At 49.4% G+C, this 18,862-nt stretch overlaps 1 protein-coding gene across 9 annotated transcripts in view; it reads right to left on the bottom strand.

Moving 5' to 3' along the window:
- The window catches only part of TRERF1 (transcriptional regulating factor 1), a 201,763-nt gene that overhangs the window by 25,580 nt on the left and 157,321 nt on the right, over positions 1 to 18,862 (bottom strand). For 6 of the 9 annotated variants that reach the window (XM_036025037.1, XM_036025035.1, XM_036025038.1 and 3 more), the window contains 8 exons: positions 10,968 to 12,641; positions 9,497 to 9,543; positions 8,455 to 8,605; positions 7,138 to 7,431; positions 3,489 to 3,879; positions 2,705 to 2,771; positions 1,310 to 1,449; positions 1,089 to 1,192 (listed from right to left, as the gene is read on the bottom strand). In XM_036025037.1, coding sequence (XP_035880930.1) covers positions 1,089 to 1,192; positions 1,310 to 1,449; positions 2,705 to 2,771; positions 3,489 to 3,879; positions 7,138 to 7,431; positions 8,455 to 8,605; positions 9,497 to 9,543; positions 10,968 to 12,383 — 2,610 coding nt within the window. In that variant the 5' untranslated portion in view covers positions 12,384 to 12,641. The remainder of the gene's footprint in view (positions 1 to 1,088; positions 1,193 to 1,309; positions 1,450 to 2,704; positions 2,772 to 3,488; positions 3,880 to 7,137; positions 7,432 to 8,454; positions 8,606 to 9,496; positions 9,544 to 10,967; positions 12,642 to 18,862) is intronic. The other 3 variants (XM_036025041.1, XM_036025040.1, XM_036025039.1) reach the window with 2 other exon arrangements.

The raw sequence follows: 18,862 nt of genomic DNA on the forward strand, positions 1-18,862 counted from the left end.
GGATTCTGAGGAAGTGAGTGGGTTGATTTGTAACTGTTTTTGCAGGAAAATCACCTGTTTCATTACAACTGAACATGAATAGCTGTATTAGTGATAACTGGGCTAGACACTGCCCTCACAGAGAGCCTGGCTAAATACTCTTTCAAATCTGCCTTCCTCAGCCCTGTCGGCCTTTTAAAGAAACTGCTGCAGGTAGAGTTGAGTAGTGGGTGGTTATGGGCAGAGAACCTTGCTCCTCCAAGTGTGGTCCACAGGGCAGCACACAGGCATCCCTGGGAGAGGGCTGGAAATAAGACCCTGCATTTTAACAAGATTCCCTAGGTGATTTGTGCACATTTAAAGTTTGAGAAGTAGTGCTCCTTGACACTAATCTGAAAGGGTTGAGGGAAGTTCTCCAGCATTCTAGAAAAGGGCATTAGTAACCTCATGAGAAGGCAGTACTGGCACATTTGCTTACTTTCACATTTCCATGAAAGCAAAAAGCAGGAGGCTAGATCTGGTAAATATAAGAATCATATATTTACTAAAGGGGAAACTGTGAGGTCAGTGCTTGAGTGACCTTGCATGGAGCCCAGATTGAGCGGGCAAATAAGTGGTCAGCCCTGATTCTGGGAAGATGGCACCAAAGTTTGACCAAAGAACCGTGTTGAAGGTGGAAGAACAAAGCAAACACTTCATTTTGGTTAAGGAACAAGATGGTTCTATGAACATCAACTCCAGCTGATCTCCAAAATGGGGAAGAGTCATCAGCAGAGTAAGATAGGTTGTTTTAGGCTGAGACTTGTCTCAGTAAGACCTACCTCCTTCCCTGGAGAAGCTTTATGATATGAAATACAAGAGTATTGAAAAAAACTTGGTTTCCTAAGACAGAGGTGCCCATAATTATTACTCAGATGCATAAACAGAAGTCCCATTGGAGGTTTTCCTGCAGGTGTTTAAATTCTGATTTACTGAGATTTGTGGACTGGTCATCATCTTATGAATTAGTTGCATGGTACACGGGGCAACACAGAATCTTGGGAAAATACTTTTCAGAATTCTGACATGAAAAATATGAACTGTGAAGACTACCTTTTAGAATTCCTTACCATCACATCACCTTTGGCCTCGAAGAGACAGTGCAAAGCAAATTCAGAATTGGTCCCTCCACCGGGCAATGCACTTGAACAGCACAAATTCAGGAGATGCTCCACTAAGGGGAACAAGAAGCCACTGCATCAGAGAGCTCAACATCATGGAAGAACACCCAGATCCGAAAGCCAGAGATCCCTGTGGGAGAATCAAGCCTTCCCTGCCCACATGCCAATACCTCTTTGTTGTAGGTCATGGTTTTCCAACTCTGGCCAGGGCTTCCAGACTAGTGTGGCCTTGTGTGTGTCCTGGGCCACGGCAGAGACATCCTGGAGCTCTGGGATCTCTGCTTGGAATCTCAGGCCGATGTTGATGCGCCTTTAATGACAAGAAAAAAACAACAACAGTGTGGTCTTCAATTGAGGCCAAGGGCAACTGTCAAGAACTTGAAAAAGAAGGAAACCAGTTCCTTCTGCAAGAAGAATGCAGGGGCATTTCCTCACAGAGTGATCCTAAGATTCCAGGCACGGCCTTTCACTGGGATAAGGAACAGCTTCAAGATTAGGGAGGGATGCTGCGGGGAGCAAGGGAGAAGTCAGCCTGGGGCTTCATCGCTCTCTACGACTGAGAGAGGGAGGGCGCTACTTCCAGGGCACAGCTGCCCAGAGCATAGCTGGTGATGCTGTTCGACCAAGAAAAAATGGGACAGCTACAAAGTGCTATTTTATTTATCTCTCTAGACTACTTTCACATAAATCATCTCCTCTGAACCTATCAAGGACCTGTGATGTAATCAAGGCAGTGATAATTATTTCCATTTAATAGATGAATTCACTAGCCCTGGCTGGTAGGCTCTGTTGGTTAGAGTGTCGTCCCATAGACTGAAAGGTCATGGGTTCAATTTCCGGTTGGAGAGTGTACAAGGTGGCAACTAATTGACGTTTCTTTCTCACATCAGTGTTTCTGTTCCTTACTCTTTTTCTCTCTCTAAAAGCAATGAAAAAAAAATGTCCTTGAATGAGTATTTAAAAAAATAGATAAATTCACTAAAGCCTAAAAAGGTTAATTCAATTAAGATCAAGTAGCACAATGGTGCTGGAACTCAGGTTTTCTGATTCCTGACTTGATCTACTCACTGCTCTGCTACAGGGCCTCCTTCTGTGCTGATCCATGAAAATAACCACTTTTCTCTTCCATTATACCTCCACCACCCACTCACTACTCAACACGCTCATTTGGAGGAACGGCCAAGAATCTTAGAGAGGGGATGGAGGAGGCAAGGACCTTTGGAAGCAGCTCTGTGGAGAGCTGGGCACCATGAGAGACAGGCCTCAGTGTCACCGGGGATGCGGAAGCACGTGACCACAACCCAACTGGCCCATGGAGTGGGAGCTGGGGAGGCAGGTTCTCTGAGTCCAGGGCTGCACGCTTTACTATGCATTTAGTCTTTGGCAAAGGCCTCAAAACTCTGGCAATTATAGAGAAACGACAACACTCGAGAAACATCATGACCCTACAATTTCTACAACTTTTCCCTCAGGGGCTCTGGGAGTACTAACTCCACTTTTCAAAGCTCCACATCCCTTTCCTCAGTTGAGGCTTCTGTTCTAAATAATAATTGGCTTTTCCTTACGGTTCAACATCAATGGTCTGCTCTCCAGGCCCGGGGGTGACAGTCACATTGCTGCCATCGATGCTGTCTGAAGCACAAAAATCAGAGGTCACTGGTCAACAGGGAAAGGGTACTGAAGAAACTAAAGCAAATAACAGTTACCCACACAGTCATAATAGGGCCCTCTCCCACCCAACCCATACTGGAGTTACTCCCAAGGAGCTGGAGTTAGTCTCCAAGGAGCTGGATGGAGTGCAGTGCCACCTGGCTCGGGGGCTACTCATTCTCACACAGGGTAAGGGAAGGCAGCTGCCCTGCCTGGTCTGCTGAGCTGTGTTGTTTCTATGAAACTGTTCTTGCGCCAGAAAGCCATCCTGGCCACGGGCCTCTCCATCCTTGATCTTTATACAGCTTGCTAAATGTGGGGGCCTGGTCTTGCATATCATACATGGTCCTAACTTAGATATCTACTTCGTACATTTTTTATTTGGGGTCTCTTACACGATTATGCTGAGCACAGTCTCATTTAGTGTATACACACCTTAACTGTTTCCTCAACCCGAAGAGGTTGTAATTACCAACCTCTCTTAGTGTCTACCACCCCAGCTAGACTGTGATTCCCTGAGGACAAGTATTCTATGCTTTGTATTTCTAGCACCGACACAATGCCTGATACAGAGAGTAAACATTCCACACAGTAGATACGCTAACTTTGCGGCATAAAAGTGAGCCTTCCCAGGGTAACGCCCAGCATAGATCGGGTGAAATCCCCGGGGTCCCTGAGGAGGTGCAGGGGGTGACTCACTGGAGCGACACAGCAGCACGCGCGGCGTGGGCGTCAGGGGCGTGAGGGGCAGCTGGGGGTGCGCGCCGGGACCTTGCCCCGCGAGGAGGACATTGCTGAAGAGCCCGGAACCCTGGCGCACCGGGCTCAGCATGGGCGGGGGCGTGTAGGCGGGCAGCTCGTGGGCGGGGTCTAGGAGCAGGTGGTCCCCCAAGACTCGCGGGGAGCGCAGCTGGCTCTGGTACAGGGTGGCGCCCGAGTAGGAGGAGGCGGGGTTGGGGTTGTAGGAGGGCGGGGGCGGGATGAAGAGCGGCTCCGGTCGGTGCCGGAACTTCTTCTTCTCCTTCTCCGGTGCGGGCTTGAGCGACTCCTCAGCTTTGGCCACGCCAGGCTGGTGCTTCCGGGGAATTTCCTGAAATGGGAGAATGATCCGGTTCAAATGCTTTCCCCACAGACCGATTCCACAGGTTGAGGGAAGAGGAACTTCTACTCATATGGGGACCCCGATCCTCTCTTAAAAAAACAGCCACATCCATTTTCAGACAAGGCAAGTTCTCGTGGCTTGACAGGGAGGAAACTTTGGTTTTGAAGAAAATCTCTAAAGTATGGAGAGAGATAGGGGCTGGTAGGAATAGCGGGTGGGCAAGAAAGAATAAATTCACATTCTTTATTGCTTATCACCACATTCCTATCTAATGTGTGGAATCCGGCTGAGCGGGCCCTTTAATTCCCCATTGCTCCCTGAGGGCAGACACTGGGGACAGTTAACACAGGCTCTGAGAAGGGGACAGAATCTACTAAGAGGAAGCTGGGCGGAGGCTGTGGGGCAGGAAGCGGGGGGTCAGGAATAGCCAAGGCTCCCAGGGCCAGTGACCCGCCCTGGGCTCTCCTTCGAGGTAACTTTGGGGCCGAGGGAGCACCATCTGTGATCTTCAAGGTCCATTTCATGTGCTGTCCTAGAAATGTTTCCGGCTCACCACCCCCTCAGTACCCCTCACTACTGCTCCCAGCACTGGGCGCTCACTGGGCGCTCATCTGTAGCAAGCCCGCCTCCTACGCTGGGGCTTCCTGTCAGCAGGGGTAGTTTATTTTGTGGCCGTGGACGAAGCCTAGTCTGGAAGGTTTGCCTCATAGATACATATATAGTAATAAGTAAACATATGCATGTAAATAGATAAGCAGGGCATGCCACCGAACAGACAGACTTGGGTTGTGTGCCAGCCTCAGCCCAGAAAAACCAAGAGGTGGGTGTGGCTGGACTGGCAGCAGTGAAGGTTGGGAGAGACGGTGGAGATACCTGCAGAAAGGTTGGGGCTGTCTGTGGCACCCTCCCAGGCCCTGCAGGCCAGTGCCTGTCCCAGCTGCAGCCCCTGGCAATTCCCGAGCCCAGGGTGGTGCCTGAGTAGAAGGCAGCAGGGGATGATGGGAAGGGCTGGCCATGGTCATGTGACCAACTGCTCCCAGGTCATGTGACCTGCCCCAGTGCCCTAGTTCTGGCTGCTCTCCCTCAGGGCCCCTGCTGCTGACTTCAGCACTTTAGGCTGCACCCTCCTGTGTCTCCCTGGGCTCCATTGCCTTCTGGTGCCCTCCAGGCCACTGGGGGGCAGTCTAGGGAGGCAGGGCGGTGGGGAAAGGAAGAGAGGCAGAGGGCCCCCTCGGCTCCCAGGTCATCCCCAGGGGGCTCTCCTCAGGCCAGAACGCGCCAACCTGCCTCCTCTTCCCAACTGGGGGCTCTTCGCGGCCTCTGGCGGAGGCAGAGAGGCGGCTGAGTAGAATGAGGAGAGGATGACTGTGAGCGAGCAGTCCTAAAACTTTACACCCGGTTCCTGGTACTAACGAGGTCATCTGGGCACATGCAGACCCCCGCACGTGACTTCAATCCTGCTCCAGAATCCAGACCTCTCTCTGATCACAGAACCAAAGGCCCCTTTCGGGCTCCTTTACCTGAGCCTTTGGTCCTGTTCTCCTGGCAAGGCCTTGAGACCCTGGATCAGGGAAGTCACTGAGAATGTCAGACCCTGATGGCCCTTGAGAGGAAGCATTTACAACGTTCTGCCCCACCAAGCTATTCGGACTCTGGAAGCAGGGTCACACACAGAAGTTTCAAAAGCTCTCCAGTGAGCCCAGCCCCTGAAGGTCAGGGGAGAAACCCAGCCTCTGGCAGGGGGAGGGTCTCAGCTGCTTCCATCGCAGACAGCTAGGAGCAGAGTTGGGACTAGAACTCGGGGCTCTTCCCTGGACATTTTTAATTTCTTCATATAAAATCTCAGGGCCTTGCTCACATTTACTCAGTCCCACCTACATGCATATCTCCTCCCCACTTACAACATCTTGCTTTTTCCACACAGCCAAGTTCATCTGTGCCTTCAAAACCCTGTTTAGAACTCCCCTCATGATGATCTGAGCAAACTCCCACCAAACCCCCTTGCCTCTGCCTAGTCCCTAATCACTGCAGCTACCCAGTGTATTCCCCTCCAGCCACATCCAGGGCTGCCCTGTTTCTCATCTGCCCTGGTCTTGGTCCCAGTCTTGAGTTGGGGCAGGTGTGCCGCCTGGGGCTCTGACCCCTGTGTGACTAGGAACCCTACTGTCTGCGCCTCGGGCTGAGAGTTCTACAAGGGCAGAAATAGTGCCTCTTTCACCAAATCAGGAACTTCCTTGGGCAAAGAGGGAGGTTGGCTATGTCATTTCATCTCTCTGCCTGTTGCCAGCCTTAAGTCCTGCCAGCTATGAGAATCTCCACCCCAGCATTCTCCATCAATCTCCTCTGCTGAGACTTTGATAGTACAGAGAACCCAAAAGGATCTTTCTGGACTTTTCTAGTCCTCTTCATTATCCTCCCTACCCTCATCCTGGCCAACCCCAGCCTCATGTCTCCTGGAATCCCAGAAACGCTATTCCACAACGACAAATATGACCCAGTAACCATTTGTCGGGAGGGGACAAATCTGATGTAGTCAACCATGCGGGTTACAGACTCTCTGGGGAGAGAGACAGATTGAGAGATAGAGAAATCTCTGCTCCAGAGCCAAGCTGAGCTGCTTGAATGAAGCACTTGAAATTTGAGAAAGAACTTCACAGTGAGTGAGAAAACACAAATCTCCTTGCGTTTCTGATGCTGGGGGGTGGAGTGGGGGTGGTGGCTGCCTCTCAGTGGAATTACTTTGGGAACCATAGCAAATTAGGCCCTCCAAAGGTATTCACATAGGTATGATACTGAAAATGTTAAGCATCTGGTAAGACCGACCATCAGAAGAGATGCCAGGGCTATTGCCTGAAGGCTGTCCTGTGCCATCTTTAATTGATGGGTTGGGGGCAGTCTGGAGCTCCTGGGGAAGAAGCCAGGGCCCTGGGCAGTAGGTATCTGTTTACTGGGACAGTACTTGCATATTTTAATAACTGTGGTTACCAGTTATCTCCTGTTTTAATCAGGGAACACCTTCAGGTCTCTTAGGCTCTAACCCAGACCGTCAGCCTGGCAGAATAATAGGTGTTCCCGGGTGTTGGACAGGGTGGGCAAGGATGGGATTCCCAAGGCCTGGGGGGCTCAGTCCTGAGAGACCTACCCATGTCTGAGCTCAAGCCAGTGACCCTGGAAGATCTGTCCCCATCTCCAAGAAAGCAAAGGGATGTTCCCACCCCAGACATGAGGGGCAGAGCAGCAACTCACAGCAGGCGTGCAGGGGACAGCCCCTTGGGGTGAGTGTGGGGGAGAGAGGGTCATCCTCACGAGTACGGGCATCTCGTCGTCCGACATCGAGCTGGCTGGCTTGTCTCTGGCAGAGGGGGCGGCAACGACGCTGTTGGCGAAGCTCTTAGAGCTGGGCTTGGGCACGAGAAGCTTGACAGGGACAGACACGGGCATGACCATAGGCGTGAGGCTTTCTGCCTCAGGAGGGAGCTGCGGTGGCAGTGGAGGCGGCAGTGGCTGGGGCTGCGGTGGTGGGGCCTTCTCTCCTTCCTCCTACACAGACAATAAAGGCTTTGATCCTGGGCTGAGAGCAGCTATCACAGGGGGGATGCACTCTGAGAGGTTCCAGGACATCATGCAGGAGAGATAGAGGACCCCTTCAGGGCGGTTTCCTTCCTGCGGCCCTGAGTGCCTCGGCTCAAGTGATGTAAGTTGGCTGTGAAAAGGGCCATGCGCTCTCTAACATTTAAAAAATCATGACCATGCATCACTTGTATATTAAAACACATATGAAAAGAATTTTTTGTGGTTGTCATTTAAAGAAAAGGATGTGGCCTTGTAATCAGGTGAAAAAAAAAAGCTCTTGGGTAGGACCTTTTAATTCTCTGTTTACATCTGTTAAATGGAAGACAAAGCTTTTATCTGGCATGGTCAGGAGATGAAGTGATGGGGTAATCCAAATCTTGGTGAACAGAGAGTTAATCCCATAGACTTAAACTATTATCAATGATACTCAGAGAATTGAGAAAACTTTTTGAATTTTAATCTAACTCTAAAAGTGCATGGATATAGTGTCCAATGTGGATACCCTACGCGGACAATCCTGAGGATATTCAAAGATCTTTGGATGCTTGAGTCTAACACCAGTGCTTTGGTGAGTAGAAGATGCTGGCTGACAGCCTGATGGTCACATGCTGGCCTTCACCTACTGATACGGAAGGTCCAAGTGACCCTGGTCTTGGCTGCTTCAAGCAGCAGAAGTTAGAAGTAGTATTATACCTACATGTTTTCTTGGCTGTCTGCTCTAGGAGGTGGGGAGACTGGTATTGCCTGAAAGGATTTCTAGCACTTCCACTTCTGACCCTTGTTTATGAGGCCAGTGGAAGTGGGGACTGTTTGACCTGACTGGCTCCCAGCACCAGAGCTTAACCATTCCTGTCAGGAGAGGACTGTGCCTCCCCAGGAGCCTGCACGGGGCTCACCTCACACTATGTCAGATGGCAGCAAAGCAAAGCAAGCAGCACATGGCCTGGGAAGAAGGGGAGTGGGGGTGGGGGAGGGCTGGCTCCGACTAACCTGTTTGAGGCTGGGGGAGGCCCTCATTCCCCCATGGGACCGCATGTGGCCATTCAGGGCGGGCAAGCTCTTGAACTCCTTTAGGCAGATGGAGCATGTCAGCTTGTTCTTGGCATCAATCTGCTCTCCAAACACACCTTTTGGTTGGCCGCTGCTCCAGGGTAGGGCCAAATAGAGAAGACACATAAGTTGAAGAAGGGGAACAGTGATTTATCTCAAGACCTCACACCTTATGACGAACCCAGTTTATTCATCCGGTGCTCCACCGTCCATGGCCCCAACTATATCCCCTCAACACCCTCCAGAGAACTAAGCGTGTTGTACAGATGGAAAACTGAGGCTCAAGGGCGGGAAAAGGCTTATTCAAAGTCACGCAAGAGTTGCACAAAACATCTTTCTTCATTCTAGGCCTTCAGATGCTAGGTTTTTCCCACCTATGGCATATCAACTTTCTGAGGTCAGCTTGGGCACACTTCTTCCAGAACCTTCCCTTAGAGATGTGTGTCTATGTCCTCTGGTTCAGCTTCCAGACTGCACATTTTGAAACTTCATCGGGTTCTGGCTAAGTTTTTAATTATTTGCCATACCCACAAGGGGAGGAAACAAGGCTGAACTATTCACTGTGGCATTCTCAAAGCTTAGTTGTATGCCTGGCACACAGTGGGTATTCAATAAATACTCACTCACCGAATGAGCAGACAGTGGGCAGAACAGAGGCTTCGCTGCTCACTTGAAGTGCAACTCAAAGCTCTGTGAGCCTCAGGTTTTGCATTTGTAAAATCGTAACAGCTAATGGTGGTTGAATGCTCACTCTATCTAGGCACGTGGTGGTCATGCCCACCCCCACTGGGTTATTTTATTACACATAATACAGGGTGCCTGGCACTCAATAAGTGCTCAAACACAAGAGCTACTACTATTATTATTCCTATAAACTTCTTTGAGGAATTGACTTTGAATTTGGAAGTGGACCATGACAGACAATGCAGGAAAACCTCCCAGTCTCCCAAAATGCCAATAAGCCTCCTCTCATCCATCCTACCTTGACTCAGGAGACCCTGGCTGGGCTCTGCCATCAGGTAGGTGCATCTAATTTTGAACCACGCAGGAACCACAAGAAAGAAGAGAGAAAAGTGTGTTTTTGAGGGGAGGAGTCCTTGAGCCAGGGAACCCTGTGGTGCATGCGGCCTGACACTGGCTGTGCTCACAGCCGCTCACGCCCTTACACACCTGAGACCGCTCTCCCTAGACGGCTCCCTAACCCAGGACCACAGCTCACTCTATGAGCTGCCACCAGCCACAAGTCCGGCAAGACTCAATCCCCTGCTGCCTCTTTCCCAATCTCCCAGTCCACCCACTCTGTGGAGACAGGCCCCATTCCCGGCAGACACAGAGTGGAGAGCTGTATGAAACAGCCTCAGGCCAGGAGACCTCCTGCTGAAATTCTTTTCTAGCCTTGACCATGTCATTTCCTGTCACAAAAGCTCTCAGTTACTACTGGGCCCGAGCCCCTGACAAACAGAATCGAGAGCAGGGCGTCTCTGGTCTCCAACCTCCATCAGAGGCCTTTTTCCATCTAACCTGGTCTTGTTCAAGGCCCTCTCCTCCCCTGACTGGGCTGTCATATGAGTGTAGCACTTGATATATGCCAATGCGTGCTCAGTACCCAGCACACAGCAGGCTCTTCTGTGGTCAAATACATTTAGCAAACAAGTAAGGTTTAATAACTGTGGCCTGCAGATTAAAACTGGCCAATGGACATGTTTTGTTTGGCTAAACTGTTTTTAAAAATCTTAAGAATGCCATTAGATGGCACATCTGCTCTCCAGGCCACCACAGTCACTGCAACTTCCTATTGTCTCATCCCAGCACATTTTACTTATTCACTTTACCTTCCTGGACCCTGTGGGCAGCTAAAGGCTTCATCTCTGCAACCATAAGCATACGTCTGTACCCCTTTGGGAGAGTCACAGTGCACTCACATTTTAAAGGCACTGAGATGTCCTGTAACAGGGTTTTAAGAACTTTGCAACAGGTTTTAAGAAATCCCAAATTCATTTATCCACAGAACCAACCCACCTCCCAGAATATCTATTATAAACATTCTACGGAACTGTGGTTCTGAGTGATATACCTTGGTGAATGCTGTCATAATGTGGTCTCCCTCTCAAATGAGGAACACTTTCACAGGGCATAGCCTGAGGATACAGACCTGTGTGGTCCCTGGGAAACTTGACTCAAGGCCTTAATCAGTACATGCATCATTCAGGACTTGATGCAGTGCTATGGCCATTAGTGAGATTAGAAGCTCTATGGGCAGAGGACTCAGTCAAAACATTCTGTATTCTAAGTGCCTGACATTGACAGTGTCTGGCACATGTAGGTTAAGGTTTGGTAATGAATAAAGAATGAAGGGGTTGAAGGGGTTGGAGAGAGGACTGAGCACTGCCTAGACTCAGCCCTTCCTGGCCCTGTGGCGGAGATACCAGGAGGAACTTTCATTGAGAGAATACCTGGGGCCACATGGCACTAGGAGACAGCTGCTGGTGCTGAGGCCCCACGTTGTTGAGGTGGATCCCACTGGGGGACATGAGCGGCCGATGGGGAAGGGCACTGCTGACCCGGTTCAGGTCCAAGCTTGCTGGGTCTCCCATTCCTGTATCGGAAGGCCCCAGGTCCCCATGGGAGCTCTGCATGGCCTGGACCGGTCTGTCGCTTGAATATGTCTTGGGCTGACTGTCCTCACGCTGCTGGTGCTGGGACAGGTGGCTCTGCTGGTAGAGGGGGTGGCTGTAGGGCTGCTGAGGCTCCTGGTAGTAGTACTGGGGCATGGAGCCCAGCTGAATCAGCTGCACAGCGTGCGCCTGCTCCGGGGTATACTGGTGGGGGTCCCTGTGGTAAGAAGGGGGCTGCAGGTGCATCTGTTGCTGCTGCTGCTCTTGCAAGTGCTGCATCATGGGTGGGGACTGGTAATACTGAGGTATCTGCATTGAACCCTGCCGCTGCTGCAGCTGCTGCTGCTGTTGCTGAAGCTGTGGCGGGCGAATCTGCAGCTGCGGCTGCATTTCTTGGGTGGGCATACGCTGCTGCCCACCTTGCTGTTGCTGCTGCTGCGGTGAGTAATACTGGTGCTGCTGCATCTGTTGCATGTGCTGCGACAGCATCTGTGGGCCCTGCAGTGGCTGTCCTCCCTGCACTGGCATCTGAGCCAGTGGCTGCTGGTAGTCATAATACAGGTGCCCTTGGCTAGGGTGCTGCCCAACCTGAAGAGCTGGTTTGGACAGCCCACCAGTGAAACCAGGGTGAGGCTGCTGGGGCACCTGCTGGTAGCGGGCAGGGACAGATGGTGCTGGGGGCTCCATGGGTTTCTGGGACAGCAGCTGGCGGAGGGCACTGTCAGGGGCTCCATCCATCACTGCCGACTGGGTGTGCAGCACCTGGGCCATGTTGTTGACCTGAATGCGCAGGTTCTGGTTGGCAAACACCTGGGTGAAAGAGTCTAGCTTGTGCAGGACACCGCTGGTAAGCTTCTGGGTCCGGATCTCGCTGGCCTGGGAGTAGGTGTACTGGTAGCCATCGGCGGGTTCAGCCTGGGCGGGTGCCCCCCACATCATGTTTGAGTTGGTCAGATTTCCACGTAGCTGGACGTGGTTTCCAGGTCCTGTGTGACCACCCCACCCTCCCTGCCTCGAGGTATCCACTTGGCCAAGGCTTTTGGAGCCAACAGGCAAGCCTAGGCCATCCCGAGTATCTTGAGGGAAGTGAGGGGAAATAGGTGAGGCCTGAGGGGCATCCATTCCAGCCCCTGTGACTGTATTCCCATAATTGTGGTTCAGCCCACCATGGACGCCAAGTGGTGGCTGTTGGTAGAAAAGGTTCTCACCACTGTGGGCCACGTGGTTGGTCTTGTACAGCTGCTGATCCCCCATGGTGCCGGCCTCGGTCGTGAATGTCCAGCCACAAAATCATAAAAAAAGGTCAGTGAAACAAACCCAAAAGGACTGAAACCCTGAGAAGGTGAGGGAAGGCGTCCACACTATTCCACGGCTGACATGTCTGTGAACGTGGCTGGAGCCAAGCGTCCCTGTTGGCCTGTACCACTCATGCGCAGAGCGGGCGATTTTCCAGCCCCACCCGGGCTGAGGTGCGGACCGAACACCACCGTGGTGAAGAGATGCCACTCACACCTGCAGGACAGATGCAGAGAACAGGAAAGGATTTACCAACGAGCAATTACACCTGCCACGGCCAGGTACAGAAATAAATAGAAACAAGAGACTCGATTAGAGACAGTGTCATTCACACGACACCCTTTGTACTGATTCTGCGCACCCTGGCTCTCGCTTTCACGCCATCTGTTCCCCAATGGCGCACGAGTGCACTGATTTGTTAATTCACTGTTTTGTTCACTGATTAATCCCAAACATTCTTCTGGGACCCTGCTATTGAAGGCCTAGCACTACTCTAGGACCTGTGGGAGATAAGAAGAAGTTTAAGACTTTCGTTAATCAATTTATCTGCTCCACAAATACTTATTAGACACCTACTCAGTGTAGGGCACAATGCTAGGAAATGATTAAGGCATGGGCCAGCTCTTGAGGAGCTGTTAGAAAAGCTAGTGGGCCCAAGAATAAGACAATACAAGGAGGAAAGATGCATGTAATAAAAAAGACAAAAGTCACAATATGGGATCTCATAGTGTGCAGAGCATATTTTCAGCAGAAGAGAATCGGAGACAGTTTTAACAACAAGTACTGCTCTTGTTAGTCTGCCTGTTAGGTTAACATAGTTCCAGCTTCCTTGTGGTCCCTGCTCAGTGAAGGGCTGCAGGGCTGACCACCTGGCCAGAGGACTATGATGTGGCCTGGTGGACACACACAAAAAAACCCAGGCCAGGACAATCAGATTCCCTATCTTAGAAACATGAACTAGGAAATTTGGAGAGACTGATCTAGCCTGGTTTGAGCCCAAACAGATTCTTTTTTTTTTAAGATTTAAAAAAGTTATTTATTTTTAGACAGAAGGGGAGGGAGGGAAAGAGGGAGAGAAACATCAGTGTGGAGTGTGGTTGCCTGCTGGGGACCTGGCCCACAACCCAGGCATGTGCCCTAACTGGGAATCAAACCGGCAACCCCTTAGTTCTCAGGCTAGCACCCAATCCACTGAGCCACACCAGCCAGGGCCCAGATAGATTATTTTGTGAACTTCAAACTGGGGTGTGCAACCCCCTGGCAGTACACACAGACTGTCCAAGCACCACACACACAATTTCCAGATCCTCAACTTCCACAGAAACTCTTTTCTAGAACTGATGGGCAATGGGGGTGTGAATAATCCTTTTATACCTGCCGTTTCACAATAGCTCTCCTTCACAAAAGAAATGCAAGCTTTTACCCATTGTGGTCCAAATCTTACCTGTGTTTACTGTCCCAGGAGTTAAACTCCTGGCCATCACACAAGAGGACACTTAGAAAATCAATAAAACAAGCTATTCTAATAAATGTGTAATAAATCTTTTTTTCCATGGGGGGGGGGTTTCCAATCTTTTTTCTTTATCCTCACCCAAGTACTTTGTTTTCATATCTTTTAGAGAGACAGGAAGGGAGAGAGAGAAATACTGATGGGAGACAGAAACATTGATCAGCTGCCTCCCGCATTCAGACTGGGAATCAGACCTGCAGTCTTTCAGTACATGGCACAACGCTCCAACCAAATGAACCGCCCCACCAAGGCTCCAGTTCTTTTTTTTTTTTTAATTAGGAAGGTCAAACAGAAGTAATTAAAATGAAACTGCTAGTGATCACTATGTGATTTTTGGCTTATAACTCAGAAGCAAATCAAAAACTGAGTGACCCTGCTTTAACAAAACTTTTATTTCTATGTACGAGTTCACGCGAATGAGGGTTTGCAGTGCATATAAATGAAAAATAGAAGTGCAGTCGATGCTGATCCTTGTCCCATGTCTCATGCGATAAATAATATTCTTCCTTGGATAAATGAACAAATGGAAGAAACAGCCCAGGAGCAGCAATATTTTGTTTCTGGACCTGGCTGATAGCTGCACGGGTGGCTCGCTCCGGCCTGGCCACACACAACTATGTACATTGCACGCCAATAAAAATGTACTTCATGCCACCATGGTCTACCCCTCTCATTGCCTTGTCCAGCTGAGGCCCTTCTTCCGTCACACGGCTGCCTCTGCCGGGAATGCTCTTGCGCTCTCTCCTCACTTGGCCAAGTGCTACACATTCTTCCAGTGTGACCCATCATTGCCAAAAATCGCTTGTGCCTCCAGAACCTACAGCATCACCTGTTCCACGCACTTCTGTTAGCTTTCAACACACTTAAATTCGAAATATTTGTGGAATAAAAAAATTATTTAAAAAGATCATCCAGCATCACCATCTCAGTAAGATGCATTTTCAATATAATTTTAGTTTTTATGCTTATTAATAATTTATCCAAACTAGTAATACAATTGTGTTGTTTTGATCAATTGCACACTATTAATAATTGTAATGATAATTCAAACCAGAACAAAATTTTAATACTCAGAGCTTTATGATTTCAGGAAATTAAAAAAGTTTTAACTTCATATAAAATTATTACAGAGAAATGTGATAGGGGAACAAATGAAAGAGTTTTAAGCATAAAACTATATTGCACATATTATATTTGGATAAAATTCCATGGGGGAAGTGAGACAGAAGTAAAATTTCAAGGAGAAAAGGAACACTGAGCAGTAACAAAGAGCATGTTCGTGCATTTCTAAAAGGGGCAATGGTAGCTTTCAGCTTGCCATGGTGTTTAGATTCTCCTGGATACATTTAAAACAATGATGTAATAGTCTTACATAAAGATATCAAAGTTTATAATATACTGGGAATTGCATATTCTACAAATGTATGATTAAAAGTATAGATGTAAACTTAAAAATGTGAGGGGTATATAGCTTTAAAAAGTCATTTTATGAGGGCTTTTTTGGGTACAGAATACAGTTTTTATTCACTCCCCAAGAAAGGAGAGGGGCGTTGTGTGAAGAGACACACCAGCCCTTTTGTGGGGGCTTTTAGGCAGCAAACTTTGCGGATCACGACAGTAGTCCCCCTCTGGCTGAAGGCTAGCCGGAGCTGGTCTCCGACTGTCCTGAACAGCAAAGAGATGGACAAATTTTGAGCGAGGGGTTTGGTTTGGCGGAATGAAGGGTGGATGAAGGGAAGTAGTGGGAAGTTACACGTGGGCTGTGAGTGGCCACTGCAGGCTTCTGGGCGTGAGGGCGCCAAGCTTCAGCAGCAGGGGGACCAACTCCCCTCATGCTCACGATGTAGTCCGTATCGCTTGGGAGCTTCAGCCCAGATTGGTTCATCAGAAGCTGCATTTCATCCAGACCACCCAAGTTTCTCGTGTGCACATCAAAATTTGAGTAGTGATGTGTTAGCAGGTTCTTGCTGCATCCAGGTCAGACATAATTAAGAGCTGAACTTGGGGAACAGTGAGCAGGAAGACAGAGAAATAGAAGAAACATCCCCTGAGCGGCCAGTGGGAAGTGACTGTCCATCCTCCAAGTGCCTTGCCCTTCAGGGGCTGACGACCCCGTCTGAGGGGACAACCCTCCTTTCCTCACACATGTTCTCTCCCTTGACATCCTTACCCACCACACATAACTTGCTGACACCCAGTGACTAACCCCAGCTCGGAGGGGCTGAGGTCCCGATCAGCCGCCTACTCCACACCACACTGCCGTGGTCAAAGGCAAACTCGACAACATCCCCTCCAGAATGGACGCTCGTCCAAAGTCTCACCCTGGACTCCTTTGTCCTCCTTAACTGACCACCACAACCTATCAATTCACCTCCCCATATATTCTTTTCATTAAAAAACATATTTTTAAAAGTGTTTATTTTCAGAGAGAGGGGAAAGGAGGGACAAAGGGAGAGAGAGAGAAACATCAATGTGTGGTTGCCTCTCACACCCCCCCAACTGGGGGCCTGGCATGTGCCCTGACCGGGAATGAAACTGGCAACCTTTCCATTTGCAGGACGATGCCCACCCCACTGAGCCACACCGCTCAGGGCCCAGATTTTCTTAACTCCAACCATTTTCCTCCATTCCACTACTATGACCCTAGCCCAAGACACCGAATCTATCTTCTGGACTATTCCAACAGCCTTCCAGCCGGTTTCCCTGCCTTCAGTCTTGTCCAGTGCCCAGAGGGCTGCAGCAGAATGAACTTTTCAAAACATGACTCTGATCCTATCACGCCACTGTTTAAAACCATCCATGACATCCTAGCTCTCCCAGGTCAAAAATCAAGATCATGAACAAGGCCGACAGAGCTCCACGAAGTTCGTCCCCAGCTTCGAGACAAATTCCTCTTCTGTTCTTTACTGACCTCCCATCCCTCACCCGGAGCCATTCTGGTCTTCTCTCAGTTCCTTGAACCTCCCAGGCTGCCTCCCACTATGGGAAGTTTGCACAAGCTCGTCCCCTCAATTTTGAAAGCTTTCCCTTCTCCCCACTTCATCTCTCCAAGTTCTGGGCATCCTTCGGATCTCCGCTTAAACTATACTTTCTCAGAAAGTCTACGGTGACCCCCAGCCCCAAGTCTGCACCAGGGGCCTTTCTTGTGTGTTCTCATAAAAGCACCTTCCTTCCCTTCGACCGCTCTTCTGGTTTGTAATTGTGCCCCCACCAGGGCAATTGTGTGATTAATGGGTGTTTCTGTCCCGTGATCCTGTTCCTAAGCCTAGCACATTGTAGCCTCTCCAATAGAAGGGGTCATATTTATTAAATGAATGAATGAATCAATGAATGAAAAAATAAGATGGTGATCAAGTGTCCCAGTGAATCGGTATAGGTAGAAGGAAAAGACAGTGTGGTTGAGCAGCTGTTAAGTTCCCCTGGAGAATGTTAGATGTCATCTTGGTCCTGACGGACAAAGGGGGCTAAGAGAGATGAGAGCAACAGGAAGGGTATGCCAGAAGAGGGAACAGCGTGCATGAAGGCACGGAGTCAGGTGCAGGGGTCCATGCTGAGGCCCCATGTCCTCGTCGGGAACTCACCAACGTCCAGACTGAATTCATAAAGTAAGGATAAATTGTGGGAGCCTTATACTGATGTCCAGCAGGGTTATCCAGTGGGCATTAGGCCCACTGGATTTCAGAATGCTCTGCCAGGCTTACACCTTGCCACTTAACCTTTCTTGAAAGCCTTGCCACAAAGTCACCTCCTCCAGGAAGAATAATTTGTTGAAATTCACCAGACTGACCACGCTGGATTTCAGGTCCCTTCTGTGCCTGTGGGTCAAACGGAAGCTGGGTAACTCTACTTCTGTCGACATGCCTGCTTTGCTAAGTGCTCCCAAAGAGGGACTCCTTTGTGTTCTGAGCTACATTCTTCATCCATCGATATGTTCAGAACTGGAAAGGTGGTTTATTTACATGCACGGAGCCTCAGAAAGTCAGAGGTGGGTTCCCACAGTGTGTTTCCTGGGCCAGCAGACACAGCACCGCCTGGGAACTAGTTATCCACGCCAATTCTTGGGCCCCACGCAGATGCGCTGAATAGGAAACTTGGGGGGTGGGGCCCAGCAGTCTGTGCTCCAATGAGCCCCCCTGTTGAGTCTGATGCCCTCCCAAGCTGAAGATAGCCTCAGAGGTCCCCTAGTCTCCCCACATTACAGATGAAGAAACTGAGGCCAGAGATGGAACTGCTGAACCGAGAACAGTGCCTGGCTCACAGCAGTGGCCAATCAAGAACCATCTGTTAAATGAAAAAGGGAAAAGAACCCCCCTAGAAAGACATAAGGACGTAATGGCAAAACTATGTGCTATTTAATTTACATTAAATTTATCCATTTTTTGTATAGGTACTATATTCACTCAAAATTCAAAAAGCATAAAGGAGTATACAAAAGAGTGGAAGTTAGCCCAAATAAGTGCTTAAAAATAAAGTGAAAAGTTAGAGTAAATTTTTAAAATAAGAGTATACACGAGAAGTCTTCCTGCCACCCACCCCCAGACTCCCAGCACCCTCTGGGACAATCACTCAGGCTCTCGTCTATTCCAGAGACATTTTATGTTCGTACAAGGATGCTTGTGCAGACCCCCATTCCCACTCTGGCTACTTTAACCACAGCATTTAAAACCTGGAGACTTCCTGGCGAATCCGTTAATCTCAGAGAACTCCTATTATACCCACTCAGGATTCACGCCTTTATCACTTTTCTAATAAGGCAAAGTGTTATGCTCATTCTGTACGTTTCCCATTGGGTAACTGGCACCAGGGCTTTATCATTCATGAAGTAAAGAACAGAACTACTCCTTTCACAATTCTTTGGTCAATTCCTCCCTTAGAGCAAAGACTCCAGGATTCTGGAGCAATTTCAATAAATAAATGCCCTCTCCAA

Source organism: Phyllostomus discolor, chromosome 4 (assembly GCF_004126475.2).
Source record: "Phyllostomus discolor isolate MPI-MPIP mPhyDis1 chromosome 4, mPhyDis1.pri.v3, whole genome shotgun sequence".
In the NCBI taxonomy this organism is placed as follows: Eukaryota; Metazoa; Chordata; class Mammalia; order Chiroptera; family Phyllostomidae; genus Phyllostomus; species Phyllostomus discolor.